Source organism: Capricornis sumatraensis, chromosome 3 (assembly GCF_032405125.1).
Source record: "Capricornis sumatraensis isolate serow.1 chromosome 3, serow.2, whole genome shotgun sequence".
NCBI lineage: Eukaryota > Metazoa > Chordata > Mammalia > Artiodactyla > Bovidae > Capricornis > Capricornis sumatraensis.
In genome coordinates this window covers 73,504,710-73,531,102 of record NC_091071.1, presented here as the reverse complement: position 1 = coordinate 73,531,102, position 26,393 = coordinate 73,504,710, and the positions used below count along the sequence as shown (strand labels likewise).

The window sequence follows — 26,393 nt, the reverse complement described above, 5'->3', positions numbered from 1 at the left end:
ATTTCTGTAATTTTGTCATTTCCAGGATGTTTTATACATGGAATCATACAGTTTGTAACCTTCTAGAACTGGCTTTTTTCATCCACTCTAATTTTCTGATGATTCATCCAAGTAGTTGAGAATATGTCTAAATAATTTGGTTTTTATATTGCTGAAAAGTATTCCATGACATGGATGCATCCGTTTGTTGACTCACCCACTGAAGGACATGTGTCAATTGCAGCTTGGGGCTCTTATAAACAAAGCTGTTATGAGCACTTATGTACATAGATGAGAGAGAATGAGAGAGGACTACGACTGAAAAAGAAGGCAATTTATAAAAACGGTGGCCTGAGAAACAAGAGGAAAATCAAGAGAGTATGATGTTGTAGAAGCCCAGGGAAGGAGATGACTTCAAGGGGACAAATGAAGCTAGAATGTTAAGTGAGCTAAAGACTGAGACATGTCCATTGATTTCAGCAGCAAGGAGGATATGGATGAGCTTGACAGCATGAAAAATCAATGCAGTGAGTCCATGGAAGCATGAATCTGCATTGGGGTGAGTTGAGGAGCAAGTGAGAAGTAATGGAGTGGCAGTAGTAGCAGTGAACAGTTCTTTCCAGGGTTTCGGAAAAGGAGAAGGAAGATAAGGACTTCCTGAAAGGGAACCAGGAAAATTTTTCTTTTTAAAACTTTAGCATTAGATAAACATTAACATCTTTTAGGAGGAATCTAATAACTGGGGAGAAATTGAAAGTGTTTAAAATATAATTTTCAAAAAGGTAAAATATCTTAACATAACAAATGGCAATATAAAGTCAAAGATTTTATGTAACATTAATTAATGAAGGAAGCAGTGTGATACTCTGACCTGTTCCTATAGCAGCTGAGAAGCTGAGATTGTTATAGGCAAACTAACAAAGATATGCTATGATAGGATTACTGGATTAGATATAAAACGTGTTCATGTCCAAAAGGCCATAAGTCACTGAAGTTATCAGTTGTACCAGTCAGAAATTATTTGCATCTCTATTGGACAAAAATTTGCACATTAAAATGTGTCTTCTCTAAGTCTCCAATTCTGACTTCTAATCAGTAGTAAAGATATGATGTGAATTAAGTACATTCCCCAAGACAATCTTTATGTACTTAGCTCCAACGTGATATTGAAATATACCATCACTTTTTTGGCCTTTTTTTTCAAATTTTAGATAATTTTTCTGACATGGTACATTAGAGACACTGGATAACTGTTGAGTAAGATCTCAAAGATGATAAGAAAGTGTTCTCATCCTGGCTGAACACTGGAATCTCCTGCAAAATATCTTAACAGTACTTAAGTCCTAGCTCTAGTCTGAGAGAATCTAATTTAATTAAAGCAGGGTGGGGCCCCAACAGCATCCAGAGATGAGAACTGTAGCAGAACATATAATAATAGGGGCACAAGTGAGAGAATTAACCCTAGACAAGGGAGGATACCACTTGGTCTATAGAGAAGAAGCAAGGGTGAACTGGAGATGCAAAATCGTAAATTTAGAGGGAAAGGTTATGCCTGTTTCATTTACCTGGTGCTGACAATTTAGTGAGAAAGCAGATACAATTTCTTTGAAATGGAATAATATTTTAATCGGGCTGAATAGATTCATCACTCTTTGTAGTTTCCTTGTTTTCATCGACAGAAGCAATATTTTAAAGTAAAATTAATGGTCTCTATGGAATTTTAGTTGTTAAATTTACCCTCTTTAATTTAACTTAAGTGTTCTCCATAATAGGAATGACGCATTCTCCTTAACAAACTCCTCATTTTCTACTGCTCTGGTTGGACTTGCACCCCTTTTTTAATTAAGATAATGCTTTGATATGCAGAACAAGAATAAAATACTGTAGGGATCACCAGGAACAGGACAAAGAAGCAATATGTGTAATTCACTTGCAAAGTTCAGCACTTGGGTAGCATCTCAGGACTCACTACCTCTGAGCACCATTGCACCAGCCTACAGTTACTTCTGCCAGACTGGGAGCTCTTAAAGACAGGCTCTTGACTGTTTGTCTTTTTAAAATTTCAGTCTTTGATAACATTTTTGGCATTTGATAGGTGCTTAATAATATTTGCTGAATGAATAGATTTTACTTATGATGCCCACAATTGTTCCAAAGACTACAAAAATAATTATAATTCAAACCACACAGTTTCTGAGTTAAGATTGAAAATTTCTTAATATGGCACATGCTAAAGTTCAGCAGTTTATTTATAGGACAATTTTGTTTCTACTTCTCTCCTTCATTGCTGCAAATGTTAAACATCAGTCTGTCACGCATGCAAAGTGCTCATCTAATTGGCCTATAAGAGTTCTCTCTTCCCTTTCAGCATCGTAAAAATGTTATATGGATAATCCACTTAAAGCCTCCCCTTCTGTGCTACTATATTTAAAATAATTGTGTTGTTCATGGGGATTTATAAAATGAGTTTCTAAGAGATAAGAAATCTTAGAGTGCTTGTACACTTTCTACTTTTCCCTAAGTCTTTGGAAGGATTTATCTCAGTCACAGTGGGACTGATTTCCCTTAACACTTTTTTGACCATCTGTAGTCCAGAAATGCAGAAACAAGAACTCTCCCAGGAAAAGCTTTAGAAAAGATGAAGTCCTTTCTGCACTTCTTCAGTGCCACTTCATGAACTTCTTCTCTCTGGGGCCGTATCTGGCTTCCTAGAGCTCCACAGTATTATTTCTAGCAGAAAGCACAGTCTCCAAGGAGGCGCAGACTTTTTCTTTGCCATCTGTTCCTCCATGGTGTTGAGTGTTTTATTCCCTAAGAACTGCACATAATGGTGTCAGGGCGTGTTATACCTTCACAAGTCAGTGTTTCTACCTTTTGCTTCTGAACAATTCGAACTTTGAATGAAAGCATGCTGCCTCTGAAGCATTTAAGGTATTTTGTAAGCGTTATTTTCAGTACTTATTCTAATCATCACTACAGCAAGTCTGAGCTATCATTGCCTTCCATTTATGGTAAAGTAAGAGTTATAGGTAGTTTATGACATATCAAGTTCCCATACCTCATAATGGAGAAGGCAATGGCACCCCACTCCAGTACTCTTGACTGGAAAATCCCATGGATAGAGGAGCCTGGAAGGCTGCAGTCCATGGGGTCGCTGAGAGTTGGACACGACTGAGTGACTTCACTTTCACTTTTCACTTTCATGCATTGGAGAAGGAAATGGCAACTCACTCCAGTGCTCTTGCCTGGAGAATCCCAGGGACGGGGGAGCCTGGTGGGCTGCCGTCTATGGGGTCGCACAGAGTCGGACACGACTGAAGTGACTTAGCAGCAGTAGCATACCTCATAAGGGATGAAAAAAGATAAAAGCTCATCTCTTCTGATAATTAGAAGATTCTTTCATAAAACATGGATAGTCAGAAGCTTCACAAGAGCATGTATCTCAGGCTGTCTTAACAAAATTTCAATGGGACATAATTAGTTCATGAATATAAATATTTATACCTTATGAGGACCACATATTTTTCTGAATATTCAATTTAGTGTCTAGAAGAAAATTTGCAGCCAGAAATCAAATACACTCCCCAAGAAATCTTCCCTGAAGTGTTTCTTTGACTTTGAAAACTCAGTTTACTTAGCATTTTATTGATGACTGTTAAAACCACGTATTGAAATACCTATGAAGTAGCTATCAGGTGTTGAATGCCTGCTCTATCCAATGCCATATTTCATATTCACCACAAAATGAGCAATAGTATGATAATTTTACAGAGGAAGAAATGGAAGCTCATGGAGGTGAAATAATTTTCTCAAGTTCACCAAGCCAGAAAGTAATGAAATTGAAATTTAAACCCAGGTGTGACTAGCTTTGGGCCATTTTCCACCTTGTCACCCCAACTCAACACAATCATGTGAATTGTTGTAGTTATCAAGAACTTTGTACTCCTTGGGAAACATACATGATTCACTCAGAGCATTGTTAGGTCATCATCCACACAATTACACATTTCTTCACTTTATTCTTATGCATTTTTTAGAATGATAGTTTGAGTACAGAAATTTGCTCTTAACTCATTCATGCAGCTCTAGGGAATAGCCTCAGGTTATCTCATTTTCAAAAAGTTAAGGGAAAATGAAATAATGAGTGAATATAAGACTAGGAAAAGAAAACACTTTGCATGCTAACACCTAAATCTCAAAAGGCACATCAGTTTTAAAACGTGTTAAAGCAGATTAGCTTTAAAGGGTTTGGCCATTAGGGAATTTTCCATTGCAGTAATATGGCTGATTGAAACTAGTTAGAATATTTTAATAGAAGTTTTCTTTTCATTAGAATTATTTCAAGCCTGGATATAGTCTCCAACTAATAAAGATAATCATAAAATACTTCAGGGGTCCATTTAAGCAAAATGAGAGCAACTGGGGGCAAGCTGCAGGCTGTTATTCTTGACTGAGAAGAGAAAGAAGGCGGTATTTCTGCTTTTTATGGAAAATTAACTGCCTAAATGAAATACCAGCATGAAAATAAGGGTACATGGCACTAAAATTCTGCGTCTTAGGGAATTTGTGTTCAGTTCTCCTGGAGCATAAAATGCCACAGGCTCTCTTAGGCACACAGCAAGTCAGATGAGCATGGTCTCAAAGGAGGTGAGAAACAAAGGGACATAATGATATGCGCTGCCACTCAAAGCTCAGATAACAACATGGTTTATTTTTGCACATGGGGAACTTCAGTGGACTTTGAAACATACTTCTTTCAATTCTTTCTGTTAAGTCAGTAGCAAATAGCAAAATAGTCATGTACATGTCCAGCTTCTAAATGAGATATGTTAAACTAAAGAAACGAGGAAATGTGCATTCAAGACCTGAATCAGCTTTTCCCCTCCCTGAAGAATATTTCTTCTAAGAATATTAAATAACGGCACACTGAATATTTTCTTTGAAAAGTTGGGGCAAAAACTAAAATAAAGTAAAAAGTTGGGGCATAGGAGTATTCATTTTGGACCCAACCAAAAATGGGGTTATGAACCAGGATTATAATTGTACTTAATTTCTCTCACTTAGAAAACAGGGATGACAAGATCTAACTCTCTGTGTGGGGCACAAATACAAGATTCCATACCAAGAAGGTGAATATATGCTGAGTTGTTTCATACCCATTTGTGTGTTCTAGGAGAGGCGAGGAGGAGCATACTCATTCTGCAGAGAAATGACATAATAGGCATGAGAAAGGTTGAAGGTCTGGGTTTCCCTGGTGACTCATGTGGTGAAGAATCTGCCTGCAATCCAAGAGACCTGGGTTCGATTCCTGGGTTGGGAAGATGCCCTGGATAAGGGAATTTGTGTGTTCTAGTATAGGTGACAGAGAAGCGATGGCACCCCACTCCAGTACTCTTGCCTGGAAAATCCCATGAATGGAGGAGCCTGGTGGGCTGCAGTCCATGGGGTCATGAAGAGTCGGACACGACTGAGCGGCTTTATTTTCTCTTTTCACTTTCATGCATTGGAGAAGGAAATGGCAACCCACTCAGGTGTTCTTGCCTGGGGATTCCCAGGGACAGGGGAGCCTGGTGGGCTGCCATCTATGGGGTTGCACAGAGTCAGACATGACTGAAGCGACTTAGCAGCAGCAGCAGCAGCAGCAGCAGTAGAGACGAGGAGGAGCAGACTCACTCTGCAGAGAAATAACATAACAGACATGAGAAAGGTTGAAGGTCTACCCATAGTTACTAGTGACATTGTTCCCAGCCCCAGAAATGTGTTGTTGTTCAGTCACCCAGTCGTGTCCAAGTCTCCACGACCCCATGGACTGCAACATGCCAGGCTGCAGAATTATAGGTGACAGTGTTGACTAGACTGTGATAGTGTTGAATGAGACGTCCAGGCTCACCAGCCTCTCTGGCCAAACACAGGCGCCAGAGAGTACCATCTGAAAAAGACCTGACTGTGGCTGCATGGAGACCCAAGGTCCCAGTGGCTGAGCTCGCCTGAATCCTGCGGCTATGTGACTGCCCACTAGTTGCGTTTGTGAGCAAAAAGCCTCATTTTGAATTAACACATTAATTTTTTTTGATAATATAGTGAATATTGATAGGTGCATTACATTAGGCAGTCTACAGAAATCCTGGAGACTGTCATTTATTTTGAGAACATTTCTTACTGAATGCCTTCTCCAACCCTAACCTGTAGAGAACACAAAAAGGAAAAGATGAAAGATAGAAGACACAGACCCTTATTCCTGAGCGCCACGGCATCTATTTCAGGAATCCTGAAGAAGAAAATTTGGGGAGAATTTTAGTATACACCACAGGCTTAGAGATAAAATTCAAGATGTCTTCATATCTTTTTAGAACTAAAATCAAAGTGAAGAATGGCCTTCAGTGGCAAACCTAGAATGAAAGAAAATAAATTAAACACAATGTAAAATAAAACACAGGGAGAATGATCTTGAGAGTCAATGCTGTTTATGCAATTATAGTTTTTTTTTGCTTTAGATCTTTCTGCCAAAGATTTCTATGGGACTTTGTGCCTTCAGTTCTGCTGGCTTGTCAAGAACTGGGTAACGGTTACATTCATTTCACCTGAAGACCTAAAAATCTGCCAGAATTTAATGACATTGACTAGAATGCAGGCAGAGTCACAGAGGAAACATATTTGCAAAAGTCAGAATTTCAAGAATGAATCTCAGTTTGGTCAGGAGGTTATAAAATAGCTAGGAAAACTTTTGCCTGTGGCTTTGTCTCAGAAGAGAGGGTCTGCATACATTATATCACATGTGAGCCTTACAACTACTTTGATAGTTATCCTGTTAAATGTATCCAGTAAGTGTGACTGACTCTTCTGTCTAGCTATAGAGACATGGAGCTTCCCAGGTGATGCTAGTTGTAAAGAACCCACCTGCGAGTGCAGGAGATGCAAGAGACGTGGGTTTGATCCCTGGGTCAGGAAGATCCCCTGGAGGAGGGCATGACAACCCACTCCGGTATTCTTGCCTGCAAAATCCAGGGGACAGAGGAGGCTGGTGAGCCACAGTTCTAGGGTCGAAAGAATTGGACATGACTGAAGTGACTTAGCATGCAGTAATCAATCATATCCTTATCACTCTAAGTATACTATATTAGTTTGCTAGGACTACAATAACAAATACACAGACTGGGTGGCTTAAACCAGCAGTCCCCAGCCATTTTTGGCACCAGGGACCAGATTCATGAAAGACAATTTCTCTACAAATTGAGTGAGGAGGGGATGGTTTTGGGACAATTCAAGCATGTTATATCTATTGCGCACCTTATTTATATTATTATTACATCAGGTCTACCTCAAATCATCAGGCAATAGATCCCAGAGGTTGAGGATCCCTAGCTTAAACAACAGAAATTTATCTTCTCATAATTCTGGAGGTCGAGTTCCAAGCTCCACTCACTGGCAGGATTGGTTATCGCCAAGGCCTCTCTCTCTCCTTGCCTTGCAGATGGCCACCCTCTTGCTGCCTCTGCACACGGTCATTCCTCTGCATGTGCACGCCTGGTGTCTATTAGTGAGCCCAGATTTCTTCTTCTTATAAGGATGCCAGTCCAACTGGATAATACCTACCCTAAAGACCTCATTTTAACTTAATCACTTCTTTGAAGACCTTATCTCCAAATCCAGTCACATTCTGAGCTACAAGGCATTAAGGCTTCAGTGTATGAATCGGGGAGCGGGGAGGGTCACACAGTTCAGCCCAGTTCAGTAGTAAGTGAAATGAATTAATGAACATGGATGTGTGTGGTATCTGTATGTAGTGTACTAGAACAGGGGACTATAGGGACTACTCGGGATAAAAGTACCTACAGGAGTGACTAGGATGATGTTGATTTTATGGCCATACAGTCAATAAGGATTTATAACAACTTGAAAATTATAAAAATTATTGATGCATTTTTTTCCCCTGGGAAGTGGTAACTTCTATTCTGTTATTTAATATTTAAACTCATTCTGGGAGGATGAATAAAAATACCATGATAACTTATGATCCATTTTTTAAAGGAAATTGTTTTATAGCACTTTAGCAAAAATGCATATATTCTTGCTTATAAACAATAATTTTAGTACCCCAATTGTTTCTCTCTATGTCATGGATTTTTTTAAGTTTAGAATTGTTTTAAATTGTGAAAAACCTGTTTTGCATTAGACCGCTGAGTTGTATCTAAAGGAGTAATTTTAAAGTGTTGGCAGGAAAGTTTTGGGTTGTCATGTGTAGGGTATAAATTTTGTTTTTTCTTCTCTCCCCAAAGGAGTTAGCCTGCTTTTTTTTTTTTTTAACATCTGCTCCTTTCACTCTCTCTCACATCTTTACCTTCTTTGGACATTTCTAGATTGTATTTAGTTCTGAATTTTTATTTGAATATAAAATTAAAAAATTATCTGAATCCATTCAACATTTAGTAAGCCATCTGCAGTGTTCAAGGAAAGCAGTATGTTAGATGCTATGTGGGCTCTAAAGGTGAAAAAAGCATATCCTTAAGGAACTGATGGTATAATGGGGAAAACAAGATGAGTCAAAAATGAATAGAGTGCAAAGCAGAATGAAAGGCATCAGTTCAGTTCAGTTCAGTAGCTCAGTCGTGTCCGACTCTTTGCGACACTATAAAAGCAGCACGCCAGGCCTCCCTGTCCATCACCAACTCCCGGAGTTCACTCAGACTCACGTCCATCGAGTCTGTGATGCCATCCAGCCATCTCATCCTCGGTCGTCCCTTTCTCCTCCTGCCCCCAATCCCTCCCAGCATCAGAGTCTTTTCCAATGAGTCAACTCTTTGCATGAGGTGGCCAAAGGACTGGAGCTTCAGCTTCAGCATCATTCCTTCCAAAGAAATCCCAGGGCTGATCTCCTTCAGAATGGACTGGTTGGATCTCCTTGCAGTCCAAGGGACTCTCAAGAGTCTTCTCCAACAACACAGTTCAAGCACATCAATTCTTCAGCACTCAGCCTTCTTCAATGTCCAACTCTCACATCCATACATGACCACAGGAAAAACCATAGCCTTGACTAGACGGACCTTAGTCGGCAAAGTAATGTCTCTGCTTTTCAATATGCTATCTAGGTTGGTCATAACTTTTCTGCCAAGGAGTAAGCGTCTTTTAATTTCATGGCTGCAATCACCATCTGCAGTGATTTTGGAGCCCCAAAAATAAAGTCTGACACTGTTTCCCTATCTGTTTCCCATGAAGTGATGGGACCGGGGGCCATGATCTTCGTTTTCTGAATGTTGAGCTTTAAGCCAACTTTTTCACTCTCCACTTTCACCTTCATCAAGAGGCTTTTTAGTTCCTCTTTACTTTCTGCCATAAGGGTAGTGGCATCTACATATCTGAGGTTATTGATATTTCTCCCTGCAATCTTGATCCCAGCTTGTGTTTCTTCCAGTCCAGTGTTTCTTATGATGTACTCTGCATAGAAGTTAAATAAGCAGGGTGACAAGATACAGCCTTGATGTACTCCTTTTCCTATTTGGAACCAGTCTGTTGTTCCATGTCCAGTTCTAACTGTTGCTTCCTGACCTGCATACAGATTGCTCAAGAGGCAGGTCCGGTGGTCTGGTATTCCCATCTCTCTCAGAATTTTCCAGTTTATTGTGATCCACACAGTCAAAGGCTTTGGCATAGTCAATCAAGCAGAAATAGACATTTTTCTCTAACTCTCTTGCTTTTTTGATGATCCAGCGGATGTTGACAATTTGATCTCTGGTTCCTCTGCCTTTTCTAAAACCAGCTTGAACATCAGGAAGTTCACGGTTCACATATTGTTGAAGCCTGTCTTGGAGAATTTTGAGCATTACTTTACTAGCATGTGAGATGAGTGCAATTGTGTGGTAGTTTGAGCATTCTTTGGCATTGCCTTTCTTTGAGATTGGAATGAAAACTGACCTTTTCCAGTCCTGTGGCCACTGCTGAGTTTTCCAAACTTGCTGGAATATTGCATGCAGCACTTTCACAGCATCATCTTTCAGGATTTGAAACAGCTCAACTGGAATTCCATCACCTCCACTAGCTTTGTTCGTAATGATGCTTTCTAAGGCCCACTTGACTTCACATTCCAGGATGTCTGGCTCTAGATGAGTGATCACACCATCGTGATTATCCGGGTCATGAAGATCTTTTTTGTACAGTTCTTCCATGTATTCTTACCACCTCTTCTTAATATCTTCTGCTTCTGTTAGGTCCAAACCATTTCTGTCCTTTATCGAGCCCATCTTTGCATGAAATGTTCCCTTGGTATCTCTAATTTTCTTGAAGAGATCTCTAGTCTTCCCCATTCTGTTCTTTTCCTCTATTTCTTTGCACTGATCGCTAAAGAAGACTTTCTTATCTCTTCTTGCTATTCTTTGGAACTCTGTGTTCAGATGCTTATATCTTTCCTTTTCTCCTTTGCTTTTTGCCTCTCTTCTTTTCACAGTTATTTGTAAGGCCTCCTCAGACAGCCATTTTGTTTTTTTGCATTTCTTTTCCATGGGGATGGTCTTGATCCCTGTCTCCTGTACAATGTCATGGACCTCATTCCATAGTTCATCAGGCACTCTACCTATCAGATCTAGACCCTTAATTCTATTTCTCACTTCCACTGTATAATCATAAGGGATTTGATTTAGGTCATACCTAAATGGTCTAGCGGTTTTCCCTACTTTCTTCAATTTAAGTCTGAATTTGGTAATAAGGAGTTCATGATCTGAGCCACAATCAGCGGATGGGGGCAACTCTCTTAAGTTACTTAAGTTCTCTAACTTTATTTTATTTACTATAAAATAAAAGTTACTGCTGGAAATTCCCTGGTGATAGAGTGATTAAGACTTCATACCTCCACTGCAGGGGACACAGTTTCCATTTTTGGTCCAACTGGAACTAAGTTCCTGCATGCCAATGGCATGACCAAACAAGAAATAAACAACAGCAAAAATGAAAAAGGTATTATTTTAACTTTAAGTATTAAAAAAATAAAAGTAGCTACCTCAGAGTATTAAAGTATTAAATAAAAATATGCATGTAGAGCAAAACATATGGCATAACATAATATTCAGGAAATGCTGGCCCTTAAGATTTCTTCAAAGGGTGTTTCTCTTCTCCAGCTTTCTTATTGTTGAGTAGAAAAATGAGGGCCACAGAAGCTGAACAATAGGAGATACAGTGGGTGAAGATACATTTTCTGGTTATTTATTACTGCATAACAAGCCAGTCCCCAAATCTGGTGGCTTCATATGATTTATTTTTATCTGTCATGGTTCTATGGGTTGGCTTGATTCAACTGAGCAGATCTTACTCAGACTCTTTCATGAATTTTGCATGTCACATGGTCTGAGGCTATAAGTGTCTGAAGATTCCACAGCACTCAACAGCCAAGATGGCTCATACACACTGCAAGCTGCTGATTCTCTTGTGGCCTGGGAAATCCAGCCTGGCTGTAGAGTGGAGCATGTACAAATTATCTGTCCAAGTGGCTTGGACACCTCAAAGCATAGGGATGCTTTCTGAAAGAAACCATTCTCAAGACTTGGCCAGAAACTGTATAGACTCTTCAGTTGCATTTCTGAGCACCCATGCTGCTTGCAATTTCCTTCTCTCCTCTTTTCCCCTTCTCTCCCCCATCTCATTCACAAGGGCCTTTTGCGCCATGGTGTTCTCTGTTGTAAGCACACCTGCCATGTCCACTAGGTATGCCCTGACTCAAAGAAGCAGAGACATAGACCTTACTTGTCTTGGCAAAATTGACAAGGGAGGGAAAGATAACATGTGCAGAGGAGGGAAACTGTTGCTGTTTTGTGACAGTCTTTTAAAAAGTACCATGAAAATAGGGTAGACAGCAAGGTGTCTCCATTTCTCTGATGAGGAAGCCGAGGCTAAGGGATATTAAGGGTTAGCAGGGAGAACATTATTCTTAATGAAAGAACTGGACAGTGGATTTGGCCTTCTGAATCCAAATTGCATCTTCTGGGAAAACAACCATCTGCCTCTCCTCACACATCCCATTGTGAATTCTCTGCAGAGATGGGAAAGATCATGAAGGCTCAAAGCTATGATCTCTTTGCCACACAACTCGCCCCACATCTACGTATCACCCTCACCTTCTTTAACTGTTCCCTGTCCTCCTTCCTATGAACCACAGTTTCATAATCTCTAAATGGGGGTAAATTTACCTTCTCATAAATTGAGATTAGGCTTGCAAGAGTAATACACATGAAATGCTTAAAATGTAGCATGTTCAAGGCTTACTAGCTATTCATTTCATCGCTATTATTTTTATTATTACTCAAATCCTTACGAATTAGGATGCTTATATCATTTTTTCCCCTCATTATCAATTCTTCACAAACCAACTCTCTTCTACCAGAATGGGTTTTACCTAGTTCAGCTCCTCATTGCCTAAACCAGGAAATATGTTTATTGCTTATTTTCTCTAAACTCTCTGCTGCATTGAAAATGCCCACATCCTGGGCAATTATGGCTTTCAATCATCTCTAGGTGCTTCTGGCAGCCACATGGAGTTGTGCAGGTTATAATTTGCTCAAGTCACACATCTAGGGAAAGAGGTACCCAAAACAAGAGAGGTGTCATCTATTGGGATATTTTCCAGCAGGTGGCAGTAACATGTTCTGATCTAACAAAATACATATAGTTTCTGACAGATGGAATAGTGTCTTGAAGAGGAGGCTTTTTTTTTTTTTTGATTCACACAAGGTACCATGTGGACCAGAGTAGCAGAGTAGCCCTGCTTCTGACTGTTTCTCCTCTCCTGCCTTCCCTAGATAAGCTTCCTTTGCCTGTCTCCTAAATGTCAGTGACGTTCTTTCTCAGCTGTCTGGACTTAGTCAACATACTCTGATTGGGAAATTTAATATACTTTTACTGTAGTAACTATCACCTTATTGCTAGTGAGTCCTAAATCTTTCACTCTAGCACAGACTTCTCTTTTGAGAAATCTAGCTGCCCCCTGGATGTCTTCATCTGGACGTCTCATGTAAAAGTAATAGTCAGCATGTCAAAAACGTAATTCACAGAGGAGGCTGCACCTACCAACCCTTCAAAACTGAAACCCAGACTTCATTTTTAAAGCAAAATAACTGTTTTATTACCCCTATTTTAATGAAAAAGTTCAATTTCACTTTCACGTGTGAAATATGTATTGGGAGAAAGAGAAGAGCATGTTTGTGGGATTGCCCCTGTAACTTGTATCCGGAGTAATATTGCGCCCAAATTGCGAAGGTGTGGTGTATGTTTCATCTCCCAGGATTCCTCCCGGGACACCTCACTGTACTGGGTCCAGAAGGAAACCTGAAACTGGCCTCAGCTCTCCGGGGCACTGATTGGTTTAAAGAAGAAATTCATCCTGGTTTATTAGTTTCAGAGAACAATCCATGTTAGAGTCTCTGAGTTATGCTAGACTTTGTTTACTCATCTACCTCCTTCAGCCTACCAGTTACTAATTTTATTCATAAATATGGTGTAATGTGCTCTCTTTCTACTTTCCTTTTCACTATGCTATTGTAGGTTTGTCCTGTCTCCCAAACAGTTTCCTTACAAACTCACTGTATAAGATACTATCATCTTCTTCCATTGTCTATTTCTCATAGAACTGACAGATACGTTTATCGAAAGCATGAATCTAATCTTGTCACCCCTATTTCATTCACTTTCAAGGATTCCTGTTACCTACAGGATGGAGCCCATGAAGCAGCTCTGACGTAAACTTTTTGAGGAAGCTCTCTCTCACCACGTCTTAAAGGAATCCTCCCTCTGTGTGTCCAGGATGCCTTAATATTTCATTATTATTACACACTCCTATTTGTGTTAGAAGGGTCAATTAATGTATTTCATCTGTCACTAGACTGTAAGCATCTTGAGGACCCAAGCTGCATCTTAATCATCTTTGTATTCACAGTGCCTAGAACAATGCTTGAGACATATTAAATGTTCAAATATATTTTGAATGAACAAAAGATACTTGTGGAATGGGATGATTGGAGGAAATTCATAGACAAGGCTGCACTGAGTTATGAGGAAAATTATATTTTTAATACACAGAGGGAGAAGGTAAAAGCTTCCAGAAAAATGGGCCAGGAAAAGGGGATTATAAACTTTCAAGAGGATTGTTCACTTATGAAGTCTTCAAGCCATGATTAGAGTTCTCTTTTTCTCTCACATTAGCAAAATTCATCGTGAGGAGGTGTCTTCTCCTATCTCTCGCATTTTGATGATTTCCATTTCTTTCTGACCTTTTCTTTATGAAGGCATAAAACTTCCCTTTTTTAAAATTTCTTTAAAGGCAAGAAACCACTGAGTCTAGAAATGTACTTAAGCAAGCTCAGCACTTTAAATGCAGGCAAGTCTAAACATTCTCATTCATCCATGCTCATCTTCCACCCACTCCCACCTCAGCAACCTTTCCACTCACGTATCCATACTGAGAGGAAAAACTAATAACGTCATAAGGCAGTCCACTTTCCTTTGAAATGTCTGGGAAGATGTTCTGACTGTTTTAGGTGATCTTATATAGCTCCATGGTCTCTTGGGAACTAGACGGCTAGATTGATTAAAAGTTGGCATTTTCCATTCTCATATTTAAAACACATATATTTCATCTTCTAAGACAAATTATTCAGTATGTTAAATACATAAATGTATATGAATAACAAAAAAATTTCATTCTCTTTTAAGCTTAAATTTCTCCTACTTCCCATGGCTTTCCTGGTTTCAAGGTGTTTTAAAGCTAGAAAAGGTTGTAAACATTATTGAGAGATTTGACTTATTTAGATATTATTTAAACCAGAGCTTTCACCAGTACTTCTGGAGCTGCCCCTCCATCATCGGCGACCTCCTCTGTACCCTCAACTTCCCCCACAGGTGCTTTCTCTACTTTCTTGCCTTCACAGAAGCATGACTCTCCCCTGAAAAACTGCCATCCCTGAATCCTCCTCCTTGTGTACTTGGAGGCATTGCTCTTTCTGGCCACTCCTTTCCCACTCTCTTGTTAAAATTCTGATCATCTGAGGTTCATAATGAACCCTCTTGTCCCCTTTCATTACTGTTTTAATTAATTTCAGTCAAGTTTCCCTTGTTTACCAGGGATGTTGAAACTTAACTTACAGTTATTCTCAAGCTTCCAAGCCCTCTCATTAACCTGGGAAAGCATAGCCTCTGAGTTCCTTTTCCCCCTTTTTAACAATATTCTCCTCTACTCTACGTTAGCTTCCATATTCATGGTCACATCTAGATCCTAGAAACCGTATCTGTTTTACTTCCTAAATCACTGAAGCAAATACCTCATTCACCTTCCTTTCCAATTTGCTTCACCAAATATTCACAGTACAAGTGTTCTTTAAATTCAGCAGGATTCTAGTCTGTTAATCTTTTTTTTGTCTTCTGATCCTCCCTAACTTTACTTTCGTCCCTTTCAATTCATCTTACCTCCCATGGTTTCCTTTCAATCACTTTCTTATTTCTCTTGATGGGAACCTAAACACCCTTAAACCTTCCCCTCCCACACCTTAGCCTACCCTACAGTACACATTTTATTTTGATTTTTTCCTCACATAACCTCTACCAGGTTGAAGTCAGCAACTATCCACTTTCTCATTGCCTAAAGTAGAACTATGGAGAATTTTCAGACAAAGTCACTCAACAGCATCTAACAATATCCCTGTAAACTCGATATTATCAACCTCAAATGGGCACCCAGGGCTGCATTAGGCCCGGCCATCTGTCTGCTCATCTCACTTCTCTGTATCCCACAGCAATGAAATTAAACTTCTTTCATTGTCTTCTCCAAGCTCTTCCTGCTTGCATCAGACCTCACATTCTAACAGTGGAAACAGATGATCTCAAATTGGGATGTTCTTATCTTCAAGCTACCAAGCCTACAAATTATCTCTATCTGTATTTATTTCACCTTCCTTCCCCTCAGTGACAGCCAGAATGCTTACGTTCTCTTATCTTTGGGTTATGTTTGATCCCATGTTTTGGGTCCCACTCTCTTCCCCCTCTCAGAAATTTTACATCATTGATATTCCTTGTCTCTGCAGCATAGCCAACCAGCTTCTCCATCTCACTTAGTCCATTCAACTGATTTTTCAACACATGCACGTCTCTCTCTTTACCACAGAAATAAACAAAACACGTCTCTCAAGGTACTGCTCTATTTCTTCCCTTCGCTTTAACACTAAATTTTATAAGAAATTATCTTCACCCACTATCTCTCAGTCAGTTCTTCACCCATTTCATCTGCCTCCGAGCTTTTTACTTTCACCAAAACAGTTTTACTCAACAGTGTACATCCACGTTGCTACGCTCAAAGTATGTATTTAAGTTTCTATCTAATTTTACTCCCAATAAGAATGTAATATTGTTAAAGATATTCCTCCCTTCTAATTTTCTTCTAACATTCTTCTTGTCTGCTATTACTTCTCTGCCCTAATATTAAATGTCAGCATTTTTCAAGGCTCAATTCTGGATGTTTTCCTCATCACACTTGAAGAAAGTTCATGCACAACCACTGTTTCAATTGCCACCATAAGACAGATGACTCACAGATTACTGTTCATTAAGACCTCTCCACTAAGCTCCAGGGCTACAAATGCAGTCCTTTTCGATATCTTGCTACCCAACTCATGGTCTATTTTTTTCTGCCAAACCAGTCTTCTTCTGGTGCTTTCACATTATTTAATTATACCACAACTCATTTAGTTATGTACACCAGAAAGAAGAAAGATGAAATTCTCTCTCTCTCAAACCTCAGACAATCCATCATTTAGCATTGTCAATTTTAAATCCTAAATAGCGTTCAGCTTAGTTCACTGCTCTTTATTTCCATCACCACCCTTTGTCATCACTTGCCTGGAGCACTACCATGCTCTCATAATTTATCTTCTCATATAAATATTGATCTTCTTCTGGTCCAGCCTATTCTGAAGTAGCAGCTCTCAATCAGGGATGTCTTTGCTCCCCATGGGAAACTTGGCAATGTCTGAACACACCTTTGATGGTCACAGCCAGGGGGGCATGCTACTGGCATCTCGTGGGTAAGATGGAAGAAAACTTGCTAAGCATCCCACAATGTACAGAATATGCTCCTCACAATATAGAGTTACCTGGTTCAAAATGTCAGTAACACCAATGGAAGGCCACACTAACTGTTATGACCTTAGCTGAGTTACTGAAGAATTTTAAGCAATGTGTGTATGTGTGTGTGTTTGCGTATGTGTGTGTGTACATATGCACACATGACAGAATCAGGGCTACAGTGTGAAAAGCTAGAGTAGATTTTGTCAAAGTAGGATGTTTATCCTTCAAATATCAGCCAAGTTCTTCTAGGGTAAGGGGAGAGGGGAACACTGTTTGTGATTTTCCTCACTAGGCTAATTCTTCTATTTTAGACACTGAGTGTATCTATCTCTTCTTCCTCACCTGTACATAGTTGCATATTTATGTTGATTTATGTGGTGTATTATACTTTGTCTCCTTGACTAGACTGGAAGCTAGGAAAAATTAATCACATTTTAAAATTTTATTTTATTTTTTTCAAATGAAATTACACTACAAATAGTTGATTGTTGGATATTAGATGTTCAGTGACTAAATCTTTTCCTATAATATATGAGAAAACTTAGTCCCAGATATATTAAGTGACCTGAACAAGATCACATAGCTAATAAGTAGTGAAGGGAAGGCTTGAATCTCAGTTTCTCATAATCAAAAGCTGTGGGTATTTTCCCTCTCTAAACTGGTGTTCTGTGCATTTATTTAAGCCTGTGGATTTTTACTCAGAGTAAATCTTTTGTAGTGCGTAAAACAGATTAAAGAGATTACAGCAGATCACTGATTAGAGACAACTCAATTCAACCTTATCTAAAAAGTCCTTTTCTGTACAGGCCCCTTCTTACCATTTGACAGGGTGCTAAGGAAGTTGCCACACACTGATATGAATCTGATGATCAAGGCTTGGAAATGGGTCTACTTGTCCGTATTTGAATTGTCTGTGGGGCCATTTACTGCCTCAGTATATGAGGCACTCTTGATAGTTGTGAATTCAGAGTTGAAAATACCAATGTAATATATGTCAGAGTCATCACTGGCTGAAATTTGCTTAAACAATTTCACCAAATCACATTTTGTGTTTACATATGAAACAGAGAGATGATAAATTTCACATCACCTATCAGGAGACACAAGAGACAGGGGTTCAATGCCTGGGTTGGGAAGATCTCCTGGAGAAGGAAATGGCACCCCACTCCAGTATTCTTGCCTGGAGAATCCCATGGACAGAGGAGCCTGATGGGCTGCAGTCCATGGGGTCACAAAGAGCTGGAAACGACTGAACGATTGAGCACACGCGCACATCAGGTTCGTGGACCATTTTCAGCATTCTGGCCATTATCAGAACAAAAATTTTCTGAACAAGAATCATGACTTTTAAGGCATTTTTATTTTTCCTTTGCTTATCTTAGTTTATTTTTGCCAATGCAAGGAGCTGGATTAAATTGCTGAAACAAGCAAACAAACATGCTGCATCCATTTCACAGCAGTCACTTCCTGTGACAGTAGGAGAAGACACCAGATTGAACTGAGGAGAGAGTTCTGTGCTTCTCCGCTAGCTAAGGCAATCAAGCCAAGCGCCATGGCTTATCTGACATTGTATCTTGATGACTTAAAGCAAACTACTGTTATGAGCATTTGGGTTTTTGCTCATAGTTGGAAACAGAAATGTTAAAGGCAATGCCTTTTTAAAAATAGAAACTTCTTTACCATTGTTTGACTCCTGTAAATGTTTTTAGTTCCAGTTAAACAGTCACAGTAAAGAAGACAGTATGTATCATATATTGGAAGGAGGGGTACTGAAAGATGAGATGGTCAATCACATACCACTATTTTCTAATTATATATATGAACTTCATGTGAAATAGATGGGGAAACAGTGGAAACAGTGGCAGACTTTATTTTTGGGGGCTCCAAAATCACTGCAGATGGTGACTGCAGCCATGAAATTAAAAGACGCTTACTCCTTGGAAGAAAAGTTATGACCAACCTAGATAGTAAATTCAAAAGCAGAGACATTACATTGCCCACTAAGGTCTGTCTAGTCAAGGCTATGGTTTTTCCAGTGGTCATGTATGGATGTGAGAGTTGGACTGTGAAGAAGGCTGAGTGCCAAAGAATTGATGCTTTTGAACTGTAGTGTTGGAGAAGACTCTTGAGAGTCCCTTGGACTGCAAGGAGATGCAACCAGTCTGTTCTAAAGGAGATCAGCCCTGGGATTTCTTTGGAAGGAATGATGCTAAAGCTGAAACTCCAGTCCTTTGGCCACCTCATGCAAAGAGTTGACTCATTGGAAAAGACTCTGATGCTGGGAGGGGTTGGGGGCAGGAGGAGAAGGGGACAACCGAGGATGAGATGGCTGGATGGCATCACCAACTCGATGGACGCGAGTCTGAGTGAACTCCGGGAGTTGGTGATGGACAGGGAGGCCTGGCGTGCTGTGATTCATGGGGTCACAAAGAGTCGCACATGACAGTGACTTAACTGAACTGAACGGAGTGTATATATATAAATGTTATAAATGTAATATATGTATGTATATATACTGTGTGTGTGAAAATTAGAAAACATAAACATGCTAAGAAGTTAAGAGGTTATTTTTCTGAAAGCCTTGCCTGTCTAACCATATCATAGACACAGAAAATGTACCTACTCTAAGAAATGTTTTAGAGTTTTTATCTGTCTCTCAAACTTGACTTATTCATGCCAGTGTATTTAAAATGTAACAAAAGTAAAGAGCAATTCATCAGTTCTTTATCTGAATGGTCATGGTTTAGAAAATACAACTTCATGTACAAAAATATAAAAGATGTGAGTAGCTATTAAAGTTTTTTCAACATATTACTTGATTTTAAAAAGTACCCTTTGCTTCTCAAGCTGTCTTGGCTCATTTACATTTTATAATTTTTTATTCAAAATAATTAGTCTGATTGATGGGGTTTGCTTGATTGGATTGTGTTAATCTATAAAACAAGGAACAGTAGACTCCCTGTATTTGAAATATCATTTACACATTTTTATTTGGGAAATTTTTATCTCTCCAATTTTGAATTACTGTCTCAAAGAAGTAATTTCATAATCTCTATGAATGGCCAAACTGTACTTACTGTATGGTAGTTGAATAGGTTAGTAATTTGGGAATTCTATAATTACTAAGATTATCACTATAGGATGAGCATGATATTAAAGAAAAACTCATTTCCTTCTGTCTTAAGCATATGACGTTGATATATATAGCTATTTTTTTAAATCCCTTAAGGACATTTCTCAGGCCTTAGGAAGTTGCATCTATTAACATGTATTAGGTTATATTTTGACTCTTATTTCTACTTTCTCTCTTTTATGAGAACAAAACAAGCCACATGAAAGAAAAGCTAATTTGGAAAGTGGAACTAGTTCCAGAGAAGTAAACTAAGTGTCAGATATGTGTTTACAGTGCTTGGCTAAGTTATCAACATTTTACCCGAAGCATATTGGAAAGCATCACTCATAGAAACCTCCTCCCTCACTCACTCCCACTTTTTAAACCCCCTAAAAACCACATCTGTTTCCCACTGATAGCTTTTAACACATATCCCTTTAATGTCTTCTAACAGGAAGTGGAAATTGAGAGAAATTTGTGTTCACCAGCATTTAAGAGTCACCTTGGGAGCCAGTCCGATGATTCTGTGAAAGATTCAGGCAAGAAAGACAAGGAAACACCTTTTGACAAGATCTCATCTGAAAGTAGTCACAGTCACATCTTTGAAGGTTAGCATAATTTTTTTATATTTCTTAGGGTTGTACATTGTATAGCATGAATGGTTAATAAGTAAAATCTTTAAAAGTTTTGTTTAAAAATTGGGAAAGAACAGCTCAAGAAACACAATTCAGGGGAGAAATGGTATATTTAAATACTTCTCTCTATATATCATATTCTGGAGAAAGCAATGGCAACCCACTCCAGTACTCTTACCTGGAGAGTCCCATGAACGGAGGAGCCTGGTGGGCTGCAGTCCATGGGGTCGCTAAGAGTCGGACACGACTGAATGACTTCACTTTCACTTTTCACTTTCATGCATTGGAGAAGGAAATGGCAACCCACTCGTGTTGGTGCCTGGAGATTCCCAGGGACGGGGGAGCCTGGTGGGCTGCCGTCTATGAGGTTGCACAGAGTCGGACACGACTGAAGCAACTTAGCAGCAGCAGCAGCATATATCATATTTACTTTGATTTTTAAAAATAAAATATCTTTTAATTGATTATAAGCCAGTACAATACGTGTTTTCAGTATTAGGCTTTTGGAGCTGCGCATTTTACCGTCACTTGACTTTTCCTTTTCTAAAGGGAAAAACATATTTGTCTCCCTGTCTGTGGGAAATAAAAGAATAAAATATAAGTAATTGTCAATGGCAAAAAAAAAGTGTAAAGCCTTCAGCATCTCTTTTTCAGACAATTAAACTAAATGTGCTTAATGAATTCAGAATAAAAAGTGACATGAGCGTGTCATAATTTAAGGGAAAACCTCATAAATTTGATCAATGTTCTGCAAATGTCATTAAAAAGTTAATAGCTCATATGTTAGAAATTACAGTATCAGTATAATTTCAACTATGACAGAACTGCAAAATATAAATAATTTATTGTAAAATATGGATATAATTTATCATTTCTGATTAGTCATAGTCTGGGTTTTTCTATTTTAGCCAAGTAATGCATATTATAGTATTTGTGATGTTTGTTAATAATCACAATTAGTACAACTTTTAGGATACTTTTGATATATATATTTATATACAGCCAAACATCAAGATGCCAGTCGAAAGTAATGTGAAATAGTCTTTGGAATATGGCAGACAAGTCACAATTTGGGAAAGCAAATGATGCTCTACTTTAAAACTTTGCTGTTCAAAGTGTCTTCTGTGAATCAGACCAGGAGCATCCCTTGGAGGCATATTACAAATGCAGAACCTTGGGCTCCTCATCAGTCTTACTGAATTAGAATCTGTATGTTAACAAGATCCTCAAATGATTCGTGTGCACATTAAAGTTTGATAAGCTATAATCTATGACAGTACAAACTGAACCTCAGAATAATTTACATATGATTTAGCCCATTCTGTTTCCAATTGATTTAAGTATGTAATTTGGATTGGGAGATGATGTGGGAAGAATAAAAGAGAGCTTTCTTTCTTTTTTTGGTGGGGGTAAGGGCTAGTTTTCTAATGAGGGCCAGGCATGGATTTCAAAATACCTTCAAACTGGGATCTCAATCTCTATTTTTCATTTTCAATTCATTTTGGTATCCCCAGTAGATATTCTAATATGATTAGTATTAGTCTTGAAGAATTTACTCCATATATTTCTGGCCTTGTGATTAAACTTTGTGTGCACTTGGCTGAATGCTAAGAATTAGAGTAGCAGAGGCCAAAAAAAAAGGGGAAGCTTTAGTGAATGATTTATGTCTGATGATGCTGGCCTGTGGAGATCTTAGCACAGAGAGGCTGGCAAACTAATCAAAGTTACATGAGATAAACAGCTCCTCTCATCTCACCTTACTTCTCTCTTCTGTTTTCTTTCATTTCCGTGCAAAGCTTTTCAAAAGCCTCTTAACTTTACAAGCTTAGAAAAGGTAGTCTGAAGGGTATTTTTATTATCAAGGTATGACGTAAATTTTAGAGTGACCACAGATTTAAATTTCTAGGTATATTGAACATCTCAAACAACTAAACTAAAACAACAACAAAGCCAGAGTGGAGAAATTGCACTACCGATGAACATAGCAACTAACTGAATTTTTATTTTATGTGTACCTTGCACAAGACCCGATCCCTCTGCACCACTACTTTCTAAGAGAAGCTTCTTTCATTATAGGATCCTTTTAATTCTTCCATGGTACCCCCAATTTTTCTCTCTGATGGAATAATCATAAGCCCTTTTAATACTTAGAGTTAACTTATAATCTTGACAAAGCCAACACAATCAAAGAGTATATTCATATTGTTGTTCTGCTGCACAGAGATAGAATTTATTCCAAAAGGTAAACACAAGTGTCTGAATAATTGTAATAACTGAAAGATATCAGAGTTTATACAATTATATGAGTGACTGTAACGGCCTCACGTATTAGTTAAACCTCTTAAGTAGCCTCAAGCATTTCATACTTGAAGGTAGCATTTACTTATAGCTCTTTTATAGACAGTAACGTTTTAAAAATAAACTAACAATAGATTATTAACATGTAGTTACCTAATGGCCTGCATTGTTTGAATTTAGTAAAATCGATGTAAATTGATAGTCCCATCTTGGAACTCAGGAATGGAGATGCCGAATGGATTACCCCTGTCCCTTATCCAAACTTCAGTTCATAGGGAGCAGCACAGAAGGGCACTGGGGTTTCCCCAGACTCCTTTCCATGTCTGATGATCCATCCCGGCTTGTGTTTAATTGCCCTCACTACCTCTTCTTAGGTTTGTAAGATTTCCTCACTGGTGTACGAGAGTCGAATAACACATAGTGCTGTGTGTACATGTGAGTGCATTATGTTCACATTTTCTGCAGAATGTACTCTAGTAGTTAGTTGTTCCAATGCTTCTAGGAAGACTTGGCTCATTTGAAATTAAATGTCAAGCATGACGAATCCATAATTTGACAAATTTGGATGATATGATAGGTGTGAGAAAAGACAAATTCATATAAATGGTTTTTGACCGAAATGTTGTAGTGCTATTAAAAATCTGATTTATGGAATTTTCTTCGGAAATTTAAAAACCACTAAGTTGGAAAGTAAATAATGAGGGTCTTAGATACTGATTTACATGGTTTGATCTACTTCAGTTTGATCCACATGTACATAGTATACAATATCTACTTTTTCTGCTGAAAACTTCTGGACCAAGAGATGCTTCAAATATCACAGGTGATTGGGTAATTAATGTTCATAAATTTTAAGTTAATTAGGATTTTTTTAATATGACAGTTGCCTACTTTTCGCTTTTATTCTGTAAACCATTATTTTAATATTGATTTTTTAAATTATCAACATGTAAAATGCTAACAGATAAAATATACATTCAAAGTTACTCTTTCAAGGCTTTTGTGATAAACCTTAAGATAGTACCTGGTATATTTCTTGTTTTATTATGCTGAATTAAAGCTAAATTTATTTTTATTCTCATAATGGCCATTCATCTTCCCTGATAGAGTTCTGGGTTCTGTTTGTTCAAATCTTCCACTACTCTATAAGTGGTGGGATCCTTTCAGTTATTAATGTTTCCACAATATTGATATATGTGCACTGCTTATACTTGTGTGAGATTATTATTCACATGTCTCATTTGTTCTTTAAAATTAGATGTTTTGATGTTTTTAATTAATTTATTTTAGTTGTAGGCTAATTACTTTACAATATTGTGGTGGTTTTTGCCATCTGTTGACATGAAGCAGCAACAGGCATACATACGTCACCCCCCATCCTGAACCCCATGCCCCCTCACTCCCCACCCCATCCCTCTGGGTTGTCCCAGCACACCGGCTTTGAGTGCTTGTTTCATGCATCAAACTTGGACTGGTGATCTACTTCACATATGGTGGTATACATGTTCCAATGCTATTCTCTCAAATCATCACACCCTCGCCTTCTCCCACAGAGTCCAAAACTCTGTTCTATACATCTACGTCTCTTTTGCTGTTTTACAGATAGGGTCATTGCTGACATCTTTCTAAATTCTGTATATATGCATTAATATACTGTATTGGTGTTTTTCTTTCTCACTTACTTCACTGTGTATAATAGGCTGTAGTTTCATCCACTTCGTTAGAACTGATTCAAATGTGTTCTTTGTTACAGCTGAGTAATATTCCATTGTGTATATGAAACACAACTTTCTTATCCACTTATCTGCCGATGGACATCTAGGTTGCTTCCATGTCCTAACTATTGTAAACAGTGCTGCAATGAACATTCGAGTACACATGTCTCTTATAAAAGTGTTCCACATGTGTACACTTCAGTGTGGTAACACCAGTAGCAAATAACCACTAATGACAATTAAGTACTTCAAAAGTACCTGCTGAGATGGAGCAATTTGTGAATTTTACTGAATTTTAATTAATTTGAATGCAAATAGTTACCATTTTGGACATTATAGTTTTAGTAGATGTCATTTCCTCAAGAAACTCATCATCCACCTTTCTCATAGGAAGGGATCCAGATGATAGTTAATTTTAACTTACCCTTTCTCTGCAAATTTATCCTTCTAAAAATATAGGTGGGTAAGTATAAAGAAAGTCTATCTCAGCAAAATAAACAAGTAAGTAACAATAATCCACATAATAAAAAGATTGTCTACAAGGTTTAGTAATCTCTTCTGTGCAGTATTTCCTAGCGACAAAATTAAGAGAAACATAGTTTCACCTGTGTCCCCTTCTCAACGCACTATAAAACAATGGTACTATTATAGGAACAGACATTTCTACTGTGAGGGTATGCGATTTTCCTACAATATCTTTTCTAGAGCTTAACTGTCTTAGGAATATGACCCACAGAGATGTTATGGGGAGGGAGGTGGGAGGGGGGTTCATGTTTGGGAATACATGTAAGAATTAAAGATTTTTAAATTAAAAAATAAAAATTAAAAAAAAAAAAAAAGGAATATGAATCCACTCAGGTCAGGAAGCAAACCATTCTCTAAATACCTAAGGTCAAAAAAGTTAAATGAAATACAGTAACAGGATGCCTTAAAATTAACAGAACCATTCCTTTAATTTAAAAAAAAGGGGGCTTCATTTGGAAGCTCATAAATAAATTAGACACAGAGCAGTTCCAGCGACAGCCGTCAGCACCATTTGTTCTGCTCTGACTGATGTGCTCTCTCTAATGAAACTCAAAATACAGGCTTTTAGACCCAGCCTCTGGGCACACCATGGTGAACCCAAGACTCTCAACCCCAGCTTCTACTCCCAGACCTGCTTCCTTACCTGCTTGTACCTTTTTTCATGCCCCCAGGTAATCTCCTATAAAATAGCCATGTTATTTTAATTCATACAGGAGACATGTCATCAGTAAAAATATTGTCAGTGAATCACCACTTAAAATAATCTCACAGCGACGTCCTTTACAAAGTGAAGATTCCTTTTGTCATATCAAAAGGATTTGCTATGTTTGATCTCTTTACTCAGTTTGAGGTTGCTCTTTTTCTTTCTTAAAGTGGGTTTCACCTGCAGTTTTTCAATGACTCCCATACGTTCCTTTTAGTCCCTTTTATAGTCAGTGAGTCAAAACAAAGTCCAGAGTTAAATCATGGACTCTCTTGGAAGGGGCAGCTGGGGGTTTGCTATTCTGAGGAAACTGTAGTGAAGGATCTATTCATGAG

At 38.4% G+C, this 26,393-nt stretch overlaps 1 protein-coding gene across 1 annotated transcript in view; it reads left to right on the top strand.

Moving 5' to 3' along the window:
- Nucleotides 1–26,393, top strand: part of XIRP2 (xin actin binding repeat containing 2) — a 337,707-nt gene that overhangs the window by 212,311 nt on the left and 99,003 nt on the right. Inside the window, exon 2 of the mRNA XM_068968681.1 lies at nt 20,637–20,790. Within this exon, the coding sequence (XP_068824782.1) occupies nt 20,637–20,790 (154 nt within the window). The remainder of the gene's footprint in view (nt 1–20,636; nt 20,791–26,393) is intronic.